Source organism: Sorex fumeus, unplaced genomic scaffold (genome assembly GCF_029834395.1).
Source record: "Sorex fumeus unplaced genomic scaffold, SorFum_2.1 ptg000037l, whole genome shotgun sequence".
In the NCBI taxonomy this organism is placed as follows: domain Eukaryota; kingdom Metazoa; phylum Chordata; class Mammalia; order Eulipotyphla; family Soricidae; genus Sorex; species Sorex fumeus.
In genome coordinates, this window is record NW_026606094.1 from 33,643,999 (window position 1) to 33,659,218 (window position 15,220).

General features: G+C 36.7%; 1 protein-coding gene across 1 annotated transcript in view; it reads right to left on the reverse strand.

The window, feature by feature from the left end:
- Window positions 1-15,220, reverse strand: part of CACNA2D1 (calcium voltage-gated channel auxiliary subunit alpha2delta 1) — a 474,650-nt gene that overhangs the window by 98,016 nt on the left and 361,414 nt on the right. The window contains exons 9-10 of the mRNA XM_056118578.1: window positions 11,659-11,709; window positions 7,925-8,024 (exon numbers count right to left, since the gene is read on the reverse strand). Of these exons, the coding sequence (XP_055974553.1) occupies window positions 7,925-8,024; window positions 11,659-11,709 (151 nt within the window). The remainder of the gene's footprint in view (window positions 1-7,924; window positions 8,025-11,658; window positions 11,710-15,220) is intronic.

Genomic DNA, 15,220 nt, shown 5'->3' on the forward strand with positions numbered 1-15,220 from the left:
ACTAAGATAAAATGAATAAATGTACTTTAAAAGTTTTTTACCCATTAGGAACTGACGTACTTCTATACTTATTGTGTATGCTACTTTTTTTATCCACAGTAAATAAATCGATAACATTTAAAAATTTTAAAGAGAGTTAAAAATAAAAGTATTCCCCTGCCTCACCTTCAATATTACTTTGCTTATTTCCAAAAATGCAAATGTGACTAATTGCCAAGTACCCCCAAACTGTCTTTAGTATAACATGTGATTGATGGAAAGAAAATTATGCTTGTCAACACCTCCTTATAAACTCGCCCTAAACTTGAAAAGCAATTAAATTATACTCTGGCGATCCTTAAGAATTTTTTTAAACTAAATACCTTATTTGTATCTATGTTATAAGCCCTAAATTTCTCCTTTATTCTAGTCCTTAATTTTGGAGTCATTTCTGCAACACCTATAATTTATTTGTGCATCTCTTCAAAGAAGTTGATTTTCAAATAAAAGCACCATCATTAGCTTTAAAAAAGATGGTGTGGACATGCATACTGTGGTGTGCTAGAGGAGACTGGGCTAGAATCACCAGGAGACTTGCTAAACATTGATTCTCGCTCCCACCTAGGGAGCAGCTGGAGATTCTGTATTTCTACCTTTAAGCGAAGCATGCTGTTTGGCCATGGTCTTCATTTAAGCAGCAAGGGTATAAACTACAATATTCTTGTTTGCTGACATAAATGAGAAATTAATCAACATAAAGTTTTCCTGAAATCTAGATAGATGACTATTTTATAAGACACAAATAAAATTACTTTCCAAGAATTCATTTATCACAAAACTGTACTGGCACATCAAATGTTATTTTATTTTCCTTGCAGTCTGGCTAAAAGCAGATCTGAGTTGTAGGGGGAGGGGGTGATGAAATCACTTTAAATTAAAATGACATAGTGACACCCAAATGCGGCGAGTATCATATTTCGAGTAAGAAAGACACTAAGCCAAAAAAGCCATGCCCTTGTCTGGAAACACATTAGGTATATTTTAGAAGAAAAGCTGAAGTCTATAGCACTGAGGAAAAGCAACAATTCAAACCTGGTCTTTCATGCATATGCAGTGTAATTTCATATTTAAACAAATTCTGACACCGACATTGGCTGGTATTAGATTGTCGAGTCAAGACCTGGGAGGTGTCTGCACTCTTATACTATTTGCAAGCTAATAAGAGATCTCCTCCACTTTCATAGACACTGGAAGAAAAAATACAAGCCCTGTGGGTCACAGCAAAGGCAGTTTATTACTTGTAGCAATGACAGTATGCAGAGTTACATCTTTTTTTTTTTTGTACCCAAAGCCCAATTCCTACAAGGAGGCTGGGGCGGGGGGGGGGGGGGGGGCGTGGGGGGGAGGTAGGGTCATCTGCACAGGCAGTAGATGTGTTCCAGACAAGGAATCCCTATATAAAGAAGCTGCTGTTCTTATAAAGGGACTGCTGGCAGCTGGCTTCTTCCCTTAAGAGACAGATAATATCTTAATTACTCTACAATGTAAATCTCTTTTGGGAAATATGATGTCTCTATCATTTTAACCCAGGATGGATATATATATATACATACATACATATTTGAGCATATATATATATATATATTTGGGCAAACTGGTTACTAATGATCTAATGTAGGAAATGTGAAACATGCAAGGACTTCTCCTAACAGTTGGTAGAAAGAAGCATTAGAAGATAGAAGAATGGTCATAATAATGATTTTAATACATTAGCAATTTACATGTGTCATTTTTTTTACTGCTTAACAGTATGGTGACAAGCTAAATTTGTTTGTATCCATTTTAAAGAGGAGGAAGTGTTCAAAATTGCTACAGCACTAGGTCACACAACTATTAGTTACAAAGGTTGTACAGGCTCCCTATGTACTTCTGAGTCCAATGAAGAATTAGGGATTATCTGACAGAAAGAGTAAGAGGACCTGAGAGGTAGTAGAGGAGTTAAGATACAAATTTTACACGCGATCAACCCTGGTGCCACATGTTCCCCAAAGCGCTGCCAGATACATCCCAAGAGTCCCTGAGCATCATGTTTTCCCCTGAGGATTCCTAGGAGTAGTCCCTGAGCACTGCCAGGTACGCCCACAAATATAAACAACAATAACCACAACAAAGAGGAATCTATCTCAGGGAAGTAATCAAATTAAAAAAACATTTATGCATAAAGATTTTCACCTGACTATTTGAGACGCTACAGAGATGATTCAGCATTTAAGGCACTTGTCTTGCACATGATAGACCTGGTTCAATCCCTTGCACCACATATGGTCCACCGGGTCTAGTTCAGAAACCTAAGCACCCCACAGACAAAGACTTGCAGGATGGCACTTAACCAGAGATAAGCATTATTAACGTTTTCACAAGATCATTTCATCTAGTTGCTCTTTACCTGATATAGACCAACAAAAACTGGGCTCCCTGACCCATGTATGATGGAAAACATTCACAATGTTTATAAGGTATTATCAACTTATTTTTGTTGTTTTATATAGATACACATGAACTATGGCCTGTCTCACACAGAGGTCTAGGGAGAGGAAAGCTACAGGCATTTCAATAAAGTGCATCTCAGGGAAAGCTTTCAGGAAGAGTAAGTCGGCCATGCCTTCCCATCCCTGCCTCCTCCCTGGCTCTGGTTTCTCACTTCTCATTTTGTACTTAGACTTAACAGAAGCTCTCTTGCAGCTAAGGTTACTTAAAAAATAATAATGTTCTCTCCTACAACTAAAAGAAAATATATTGTAAAGAATTACTTCCTGATGATCTCTTTCTGGTGAGTAATCAAAGATAGAATTTTATAACAATCATGAATTAGAAAAACTTCCTGGAGGAAAAATTATTCACAGGCCCTTAACTTTATAACCATAACATTTGTGATGGATTCTTAAAGAGATGTGTGATTTTATTGAAACATATGACCGTCTCTTTCAGTTGTTAACTTTTAATATATTGTTTACAACCAGCTTATATTTCCTTCCTTCTCCACTGACTTGAAGTATTTTACACCTAAAATGTCAAACTCCCTTATATTTATAAACAAATTCCACTCACTGTGTCACATTTGAAATTTTGCCTGTAAATCAGAACACGCTGTGACTGAATTGCTGCTCCTATTATCTACCACTTACTTATATCAAAGCTTGTAACTGGATTAGTGGGGAAACAGTTACATTATACTTGCATTTAAGCTTTGCTGAACAGCAGGCTTCCTTCCTGCAAGAAAGAATAGCTAGGAAGATAATAGAAACACTGGGAAATGATACAGCATTCACTCTGACAACTTATACATGATTTAAGTACAGAAAGGGGCTGTTCCTTAAAACCAGAAAAACGTAGAAATATAAACCTCAGAATGAGAAGTCTGCTTGGTATTTTCTATGTGTTGGTTCTAGGCAACTTGGGAAAACTGCAATATAAATCACATCATGGATTATTTCTTTGGATGACTGAGATGGCCTTAGGTATGAGAGGGAAAGTTAATTATGGAATCACTAGCAAGCTTCCTCAGCACCTTATTATTATGTCTTCCTGAAGTTATAAAAGCTAAATGTTATTTTGTTTCTTTACTAGACTTTCTGTTTCAGGGAGAAAAATAAAAGAAAAATACACATGACTTGCATGGGCACATAGCCATACATGATAGCACATTTATTTTTCTTTAGATTTTCTACTATTAAATTACCAAAACTGCACTTAATAGGAAGGGTTAAATTATTAAACTGTTTGTTAAACTGTAACAAAATTATAATTTCACTTTTACAAAATACCTAAATATAAGCAGTGATGTCCTTTAAAGTACCCTTTTTAAATATTTATGCCCTCAAAATAACATGAGAAACAAAATCAAAGGATTTCTTTTAGATAACGTTCATATAATTGACATTAAATATTTCATTAAGTGTAAATAAGAATATGTGTCAAGTGTATAGGAACAGAAGAAACTTGATATAAGAGCATTTAAACATCTAATAACAGATCAGAATGATAGTGCAGTGGGTAGAGCATGTGCCTTACTTGGGTCAGACCCCTAGCATTCCATATGGCCTTCTAAGGATTTTCAAAGTAATCCTAGAGCACAGAGCTAGGAGTTAGCCCTGAGCACCATTAGTGTGGTCCCAAATCAAACCAAAACAACAACAAAAGAACAAAAGGACACACACACACATATGTGATAAAGATCTCTATCTAGTCAAAATACATTATGCAGACATAGGGCTGGAGCTATAGCACAGCAGGTAGGGCGTTTGCCTTGCATGCAGCCAACTGGGCTGACCCGAATTCCTCCTCCCTCCCTCTCGGAGAGCCCGGCAAGCTACCGAGATATCTTGCCCACACAGCAAAGCCTGGCAAGCTACCCGTGACGTATTTGATATGCCAAACACAGTAACAAGTCTCACAATGTTACTGGGCCCACTCGAGCAAATAGATAAGTAACGGGAGGACAGTGACAGTGACAGTGTTTATGTGTTTGCTTGCAGTTATTTGCAGTTCATGCCTACAATTTATATTTGTTCTTCAAGACAAATATAGAAAATCTCCTATAGTAATTTCTCTGTAAAATCATAAATAAAATCTACTTCAAACTAAATGAAAAGGTCTAAGATGAATAGCATTTGTATATATGACACCTTGGATTTGATCCTTGGATCCTTGGTAATAAACACACAACACACACACACACACACACACACACTCACACACCCCGCTACCACATCCACCACCACTAAAACACAACACCAAACCACACCATAGTGGACCACATAGATTTTAGAGCTAGAAAGACGGATCACAAGATAAAGCACTAACCCTGAACATGATCACGGATACTATGTGCTCCCTCCCCACAGCAGTATTGGGTGTAGGCCCTATAACAAACAAATGATAGGTCCAAGGATGTGTCTAAAATGGTAGAGATGTAACACGCCTTACATGTGAGAAGACTGGGCTGGATCTCTGGCACTGCATGCCACCCTGCCAAGCACCACAGGTCCCTGAAGCATACCAGCTATGGTCCCCACAGCAAAAAAGTAAAACATCAAACACATTTATCTTTGTTTATATACACACATATTAACACACATACATATATCTATATATATATGTATGAACACACACATTTATTTTAGCTCATGCCTGGGGACTGCACAGGGTTCACTCTGGCTTCTGTGCTTGGTGATCACTTCTGTCAGGGCTCAGGGGACCATATAGGGTACCAAGGGATCGAATCCAGGTTGGTCTCAGGTAAGGGAAGCACTTGCGCACTATATTATCTTTCGAGCCCCAAATTTTTTAACTCAGGTATTGAGATTTCCAGATCAAACATAATCACATTTCTTTCATAAAAAGCAGCATTTGCCCATGGACATTTGGTGCATATATTTATCTATGCCCAAAAAAGGACACAGCAGTAAGATTTTACCAAGAACATTTAATGTACCAACAAGGTCTGTATTAACCTGGCTATTAAAAAGGAAAGGAAGCATCTTGCAATGGTATTTCTTAATATTTTGTTACATATTTAACAACCAAAACATGTTTAGAAAAGGGTGTGGTCTCTAAACTTACCCAGGTATTATGAATCTCACTGTAAATTCCACCTAAGCTCTTTAATTAGGAATTAATTAGGAATTATGTCTAAATGTTGAACACATAAGTCATTAAAAGCCATTTTAATACTTAATGAATACTTTATAAGCATAATAATTAATGACATTCTTTCATCTCTAACTAGAAGGTGCTTCTGGCATCACATCAATATTTACTGCAAGTCAGCTCAAATTTTACTGCCAAGATTTCTGGGTCTCCTCTGCCTGTGCATATGTAATCTGAATACACCAATGGATTAATATCACTTGGTCATTAAATACAACCTTAAATATGCCAGGATGTTTTTCCTTTCAAAGGGAAAATTCTGAAAATGTAATTTAACTTGCTTCTCAAATCTTCCAAGTAAGTTATCTTTACTCACTGAATGGAAGCTTGTTGAAAAGCCACTGCTTATTAATCTCTTCCCTTTTCATTTTATTTCTCATATTTCTTTTAAGTTGTTTTGAGAATTAACTTATAAATAATCCCTGTACTTAAATCCTTGTCCCAGGAACTATTTCAGGAGTAACCTAATATAATTTGATACTAATACTGATTTTAGGAAACAGATCCTAAAATGGGAGTCTGGAATGGAATAATCAACAACAGTTTAGTATAAATGACTTTAGTGTTAAATGGCTGTATTTTAGTCATAACTAGAGTCAGAAAAATTGCTCACATGCTATAGTATCACAATTGCAATGATCTTCAGATGAAGTGATGGAACACAATCCAGATTAAAGGGGATGCACCTAACTTTTAGGAAATAAGGGACAATCATTAAGGAATAGACACTCTGGCTATTATTACATTCCCTAAAGAGAGCAACAACCTATTTCAGCCAACTATCAACTAAGGGCAAAAATGTGGGAAAGTTAAATGAGTTACAATGTGAAAATTATAGTCAGGGAACCATAAGTTAGAGAATTATAAAGGAGACTATTTTCATAGCCTTGAAAGTTTCTATGGAAACATCAGGGTAGATACTGGCAAGGAATGGAATCCTAGGAGTAGAATGAAGACATCTGGGTGAATGCAATTGAGAACAGAATAAAACCTGTGAATAATCAGAAGTAATTACTACCGTTTATTGAACAGAGCTTCTCTGTTCCCTGAGACTATGAAAGAGGACATTGGACATCCCCCCAAAAAACTGATCTTATCTCAAGGCATAGCTCTGGACAACAGAAGAATTTGTATGTCTCAAGGTGGTCCATCTGGAAAATTAGTCTCTGCACTAGGAAAATATTAAAAAAAATTCAACATAACAGATGCAATATCTGTGTAATGTGAACCAGTGCATACTGGGAGAAGATGCCAGGTAGGATTATTAAAGCATCTTGAGGCAAAACACTACTTGGTAATCAATTTAGTGTGTAAGAATGAGTTGTCAGTTAAGAAAATATGTGCACTCCAGTGCATTGGTAAGTAGCTTGAATGGCTGATCAATACCCCTGAATAAAGTATAATACTATAAAACTTACACTAGACAATAAAATCTGAAAAACATGAAGATGAAGAAATCTTGATAAATGTGAAATGTGGAGATCTTTGTTTCATAAGAGAGTACTAGAGAGTGTCATTTACAGAGGCGTCACTCAAAGTTAAAGGCCTATAGGATTTGTCTGCTAAAAGTCTTTCAGTCTTTGGAGGTGACAACTGTTGTGATTGCAAAATGGGTGCACAATGGAGCAATCAATAGCAAAAGCAAAGAGGATAATTATACACCTAAAAGCCAAGACACCTCAAAAGTATGATGCACAGGAGGCTATGGCTATTTGCATTACAAAAAGTGGCTTAACCCAGCACAATTCCTGACAAAGCATCTGATATATCAAGCACTATCTGGGAGTTCCTGAGAACAGAGCCAGAAATTATCTGAAGCACCAGTGGGTGTGGCCTGAAAATGCCTACCCAGAAAATAAGCATTACAGTGAACAGAAAATTGTTATCTATAATCATCTAATTCTAATATTAGGTTGTCACTAGGAATTACAGTGATATAAATGAGTACAGGGGTTTGTTATCTACCTTAGTTCCTCTAAGTGAAGAATATGTGTAATGCCTGTCCTCTGTATTCATTATTTCAATTCTTTCATTCAGTTTTAACCTTAGAAAATCTAAGAGGACCTTGGCATGAAGTACAGAAGCCAATAAGAGTCAATAGTAGAGGGCATTTTCAGGAAGATGTTCTATAATGAACCAGAAATATAGTAACTATGATAAAATACTATAAGGTGTTTAAGGATGACGGGAGCTAGAAATGAGGTTTTATTATGTAAAATTAAAGTCATATACTTACTGAAGCTACATTCACAAAATCATCATCTGAGAGTGTTTCCAACATTTCAGAGACAGATGTGCGGATCAATTTAAGGGTCAATCCACTAACACTCCCACTTCTATAAAAAAAAAATCCATGGATTTTAACAAGCACATATATACTCAATATCAGTCCTAAAAAGGCAACTTATATATTGGCTATAGAGCAATATTCAAATGACAATATTCAAACTCAATATTCCAGTAACACCTTGGTCTTAAAATATATCAGTAGTATAGAGTATTTTTGAGAGATAAGAAGTAACAGAGGAAATCATGTCTATCTTTCTCATTGACATCCATTATATATTTTTCTAACTACAATGATTAATGATTTTAAGTCAAGTGACAACTTAAAGAAAATACAAATATTCATTCCATAATCAGAAAACATATACCAAATATCAGAACTTTTAGCAAGCTGGTAGTGAGGGGATTTAATAGAAATCATTTCTGCCCTAGTGAGCTGATTTACTTGTTTATACTAATAAGTAGTTTTTTGTTCTGGTTTGTTTTGGGGGACCACATCTGGCAGTGATCAGGGCTTACTCCTGAGTCCTGGCTCTGCACTCAGGGATTACTCCTGGTGGGCTCAAGGGAATTCACAGGATGCCATAGGTCAAACTTGGGTCAGGCACAACAAAGGTGAATGTCCAATTGCTGGATATTACTCTGTCCCGTATGTCAATAATTAGGAAGCAGCATAACAATTGCAATAATAAGATAGTTATGTGGGAAAATTTCTAGTTTTAATTCTCTGGGATTTAGTCTAATTTCTGTTACTTTTGCGTTGTCTTCATTTTATGATCAATCTTTATTTTTGTGCTCCATGAACCCTGACAGCCTCTTCTTTGTAAAGGGCTTCTATCTGGGCATCAATCTTCCCACTTATACAGCTCTCACTCTCACCTACCCCCATTTTGGACTTCTAGCTATTTGCTGATCAACTATAAATTTCTTTTGTACACCTATTTTTCTTTTGTGCTGACACATTTGATGTCAAGCAAGCTATGTCTAATTACTACTCTTTTTCAACCAGTATATTTGGACAGTCTCCCCCTTTCTTCATTTTGCTTTGGAATATAGTCAAATTTGAGGCCTTCTTTCCAATTTCCCTCCACTCTAGCTCAGGTCTTAATTACCAGACAATCCTCAGCGAGACCCACAGCCACTCCTATCAGCTCCTAGAATTATCTCTTCACTAGGCTGGCAAGGTGAAAATTCTGGAAACATACCTTAATCTTATATTGTGAATAACACAGAGTTATCTACAAAACATTCAACATAATCAATGATTCTACCTTCAAAAAAACTTTCACAATCTAGTATTTTTATTTATTTTTGCATTTTTGGGTCATATCCAGCAATGCTCCGGAGTTACTCCTGGCTCTGCACTCAGGAATTACTCCTGGTGGTGCATGGGGATCATATGAGATGCCAGGGATTGAACCTGGGTCGGTTTCGTGCAAGGCAAATGCCCTACCTACTATACTATCAATCCGGCCCCCATTTTGTCTTTAATTTCCCTTCTTGCTACAGCTTCCCCAAGGTTTTCAACTCAGCCATTTTACTTTGGTCCATTCTTCTGCCTGAAATTCTATTGCTCATTCTCCCAACCCATGCTATCCTTGTTAAAACTTAGAAATAGAAGTTTTATTAACAGTTGAAATTTTCTTATTCAAGTCTTTTCTGAAATTTCCATGTATTCCTATAATTATGTACTATACTTCATACTTATTACATTCAACAACTACTTTACATACTTGTGATGATGTTTTAATTTCACGACTTCATGTGAATCATCTTTGAGTTAGGATCAATCTCTTATTTGTCTCTGTATATATACTATCACAAAGTAGTGGGGCACAAAAGAACATGTTACTGTTAAAAAATGTTTTAACAGAAAATAATATTTTTGAAATTTAAAATTTTGAAATAACATTTTTGAAATCATTTTCACATATATATTCAATCTCAGGAAAAAAACAAGTGGGTTCTAAATTTTTAAAAATAAATTATTATTTCTGGGAATTATTATACATCCAGTAGTATTATACCATATCACATTACTATTTAAATTTATATGTAAGGATCAGAATATGCTAAAATCACTCAATAATTTAATTAGAGTAAGATGTGGCTTAAGAACTTCTAAATAAATTAAATAAAAATGTTAAATAAAGCTCTAGGGCCAGAAAGTAAGTACAGTGGGTAGGACACTTGCATGTGGTCGACTTGGGTTCAATCCCTGAACCTCATACGGTCTCTTGAGCCCTGAGAGACGTGATCTCTGAATGCAGACCCAGGAGCATCTCCTGAACATTACAAGGTATGGCAAAAACCCAATAAAATAAAAGGAAATAAAATTCAATACTTGTTGGATTGTCTTCTTATTGCCAATTAAATTTTACTGTTTTAAGTTTGCTTACTTCAGATTATAATGAAGAGATATTCAAATGTTGATGCTAGCCTGTGATATAAATTTATTTGCTTATAAACCACTGGTTTCTGTTTCTTTCACTATGAAAAAGAATATATGAAATTTAACATTTTTCTCTCAGGAAAAGTAACCTGAGCATATAATAGCTCAGGTTTTTGATTCATTTTTATTACCTTATAAAAGTAAAAGTCCATGTTCATTTTTTTGAGGGGGGAGGGGAAAAGGTGTATCTGTCAGTGCTCAGGTTTTACTCCTCACTATGTGCTCAGGCCTTTTTCTTGGTGGGATTCAGGGGACCATTATAGGGTTTCAACCTGAGCCAGCAGCATGCACATAGGGTAACTGCCTACCTGCTGCACTATTTCTCCAGTTTTAGTAGCACACACATTTTCATTTTTGTATTTCAAATTTGACAATTAATGTTATTGGAAGATTACACATAACAGATATCTGAGTCTATAGCATACGAGGATAAAATAATTAATTATGGAATTCTTTCCTTGTATTAGTATTTCCTCTATAAAGTCCCATTCTGAACACTGAGTTTCACTATAATCAAGCCACTGAATTAAAAATAGCTAAGTGCTAACTTAAATTATTCTACTTTGTGTGTGTGTGTGTGTGTGTGTGTGTGTGTGTGTGTGTGTGTTGGAGGGTGGAATCAGAAACTATAGACTTTATATACTTTACTGTTGTTAAAAATATACAGTGGGACTCTGTGTGTGTGTGTGTGTGTGTGTGTGTGTGTGTGTGTGTGTTTATGTTGGAGGGGTGGAATCAGGAAAAATAGTATTTTTATTTATATACTTTACTGTTGTTAAAAATATAAAGTGGAACTGTAGAGATAGTATAGAAATTAAGGGATTTGCCTTGCACATAGCAAACACTGGTTTGATTCCAAGCATTGCCAGGAGTGACCTCTGAATGCCGAACTAGGAGTAGCACTGAGCACTGTAGCCCTGTCAACCTCTATCCCCTTCTTTCTCCTCCCCCAATAACATATGGCAAAACAATGGAAGTGGATAAATATTTCTGCAAAAAAACCCCTTTCAGAATCATGATATCGTTTTCTCATTTTGATGAGTTAATTTCTTTTTGTTTTACATTGCAATGTTGCTTACCTGTTCAGACATTAAAGTCATCATAATTATTGCCTTTTATTAACCAATCAACAAACATCTCAGTCATAACATTTAACTGTTATCTACTCAAGTACTCTATTACCAGAAAAAATATATATCTATATATGTATATTGTAAAATTTAACCACTCACACATCAACCAGAATGAGCATGTCCTTAGGAGATGCAGCTCCTTGGATGTACCTGAAACAAACATGCAAATATATCTTTAATACTGAATGATATCAAATTGAACTGACATTTTCTTAAAAATAACAATTTTTTTTTGGCTTTTTGGGTCACACCCGGCGATGCACAGGAATTCCTGGTTCTTCACTCAGGAATTACTCCTGGCGGTGCTTGGGGGACCATATGGGATGCTGGGAATCGAACCCGGGTTGACCGCATGCAAGGCAAACGCCCTACCCGCTATGCTATCACTCTAGCCCCCCAAATAAGAATTTTTTTAAGGCAGAGACAGGCTTCCACTATATCTCAGTGGACAATAGTATTAAATTTCTGCTTCTGTAATATAAAGTTTTAAGAAGGTGTATTTAACATAATAGTAAATACACTTTTAAAGTCAGATCTTTATACCACAAAAAGAAGACATACTTTTATCACTGTCAGTGTCCTCCCATTGTTCATCAATTTGCTCGAGCGGGCCCAGTAATGTCTCCATTGTGAGACTTGTTGTTACTGTGTTTGGCATATCGAATACGTAACGGGTAGCTTGCCAGGTTTTGCCGTGCGGGCAAGATACTCTCGGTAGCTTGCCTGGCTCTCCGAGAGGGGTGGAAGAATCGAAGGTGGAGAAATCAGGTCGGCTGGGTCAGCCGCATGCAAGGCAAAAGCCCTAACCGCTGTGCTATCACTCCAGCCCATATTTTAATAGTAGAAGCAAAAAAGATATTGACATTTAGAGAATATTATCCTGAAAACAATAACCCCTAATTCCAATTGGTTTACTCTAGGCTGTAAAATCAATTCTTACAAATAACAATAATGAGCAATAATAAACTTGTCACATTTTAAAATTTAAAAGATATGCACACAAGCAAAGACAGCTTAGGAATGTGCAAAATTAATACCAGCAGAAAGGAATATAAAGTGTAACAGAAGCTTAAAATAGAATAATAAATAACATAATACCAAGAGTTTCAGTGGGTGGCTCTCTAACTTTCTACTTCCTAGGAATCTCCTGGAAGTGAATTCACAGTGCTGGTTCTTAAACTGAACTCCAACCCTAAAACTCCTGAATACACATTTAAAGAAACTCTAGGGCAATGTTACTTAGACAAGTCAGCTACTGTGAAGTTAAACTTAATCACAGGTGAAGAGATCCTAAAACATAAAATGCCTGGACACCAAATTAGGGGAACCACAGGGATAGGTTCACTTGAATTCAAATTTCCACTACAACTCTCAAGCTAACATTAGACAATGTGGACAGAGAATTTCAAAGGAAAGCAAACCAATCTAACGTCTATCATGTTATTTTTATTTGTTTATTTTTGGGGGGCCACAGTCAGTGCTGCTCAGGATTTATTCCTGGAGGGGCTCCATAAACCCCACAGGGTGTCAGAGATCAAATCTGGATGTCCATGTTTAACACAAACACAATATACGCTACACTACCTCTTTAGCCCCAATGTCCGTCATCTTAATATTCTGGCGAGCCTCTCAATGGGAAAAATGGAGAGGATGAAGAAATTTTCTTCTCTTCTGCCTGACAATGGGCTTTTTCAGTTTCTCCCCAACAACAGATTTCTGAACACAAACCATTTGATGTCAGTTTGCCTTCTACTCAATAACCCTTGACAACAGAGTCCCCATGCTTGGAGCAATTTAAGTCACCAGGCTTAGTACAATACAAATTGTATGTGAACTGCTAACACGTAACACTATTATACATGGTTGATACTCGTTTAAATTGCAACTGGAACAGTTAAAAGACAATTTCAAAAACTTCTAATCCTGGGTTCTAAAAGACAATACAAGGGTTAAAGTGCATGTCTTGCATGCAAAGGACCTGGTTTGATCCCTTGCAGGAGATGGTCCTCCAAGCATTGGTCCCTGATTGGCCAAGATTAATGGTAGGACCCTGGGGTCCTCTGAGTACTGCTATGAGGCCAAAGCAAAACAATAACTAGGGCGAAGACCATGGTATAGCAGGTAGAGCTTTTATATTGTACGCAGCAGACCAGGGTTCTCCTGCATGCAAGAGTGATCCCTGATCACTGAGCTCAGAGTTAGGAGTGAATCCTGAGCACCCATGGGTTAGGAGGCCTCCTAACAAAATCCCCCCCCAAAAAAGAACCAGAGAAAGAAATCAAAAAAAGAACAACTCTTCCCACAATGAATCATTATGGACTCTCAGTTTATCTTAACCCTAAGGGGAAATAATCTATATGTCCAATAATAAAAATTTCTTCAATAACTTACCTATAGTTTTTTTATGATATACATTTCCTTATAAAGGGGCACTCAAAGGTACTGGTATCACAAAGCAGGATATAAAGCAATATATATATAAGATAATGCAGATATTTTTAAAGGATATTCATATTGGAGGACTGGAGCAATAGTACATGGTAGGGTGTTTGTCTAGCAAGCGGCTGACCCAGGTTTGATTCTTCTGTCCCTCTTGGAGAGCCCGACAAGCTACCAAGACTATCCTGCCCTCACAGTAAAGCCTGGCAAGCTACCAACGGTGTATTCAATATGCCAAAAACAGTAACAAGTCTTATAATGGAGACGTTACTGGTGCCCACTCGAACAAATCGATGAATGATGGGAGGACAGTGCTACAGTGCATTCACATTGGGAAAATAAAAACCTCAAAATACAAGGGTGTAGCAGTTGTTTTCGAGTGATTAAAACTATGAGTTAGTAGTATTCTTCAAGTTTTATCTTAGGGATATGAGGTGTTTTAGTAGAGAGAAACAAAGAAGACCTATTTTTTAAAAAAACAGAATCTAAACTATAATGACTGCAACCTAGGGAAGTCTTACCTGGAGCCAGTTCTCATTACTTCACTGCCAGAAGGCAAATTCTCCTTGTCTATTTGGACACTGCAATAGAGATCTACTCTAGACAAACTGAAAGGCAGAGTCTCACAGTAGAAATTCTCACCACATAAAAGTGGTTCAGAGGTGATATTTAATATAAAAATTAAAGTAGTTCATTTTAAATACATTTCAGAAATCAATTGAACAGTATCTGTTATTTGTGTTCACTTGAGCACATCTTGATTTACACATTTAACAGAGCTTATTTATTAAAAGGGAAAAGATCATCATAGCTCTTTATTTTTTTTTTTTTGCTAAGAAATTAAACTCAATGTGAATTTTATTTTATTTTTTTTTTGAATTTTTTTTTTATTAGTGAAACACCATGAGGTACAGTTATAGGCTTACAAATTTTGTGCTTGGGTTTCAGTTATACAATGAGCAAGTGCCCATCCCTCCACCAGTGCCCATCATCCATCACCACGGGTCCCAGCACCCCCCCCATCCCCCCCCCCCGGTCCCATCCTGCCTCTGTGTCAGGGTATTCCCCCTTGTTCTCTCTCTCTTCTTTTGGGTACCGTGTTTTGCAAGAGAGGCATTGAGTGGCAATCATGTTTGGTCTATAGACTACTTTTAACATGCTTCTCCCACCCTGGGAGGGTCCTCACAACATCATAGCTCTTTAAATAGTTAGATAATATTCA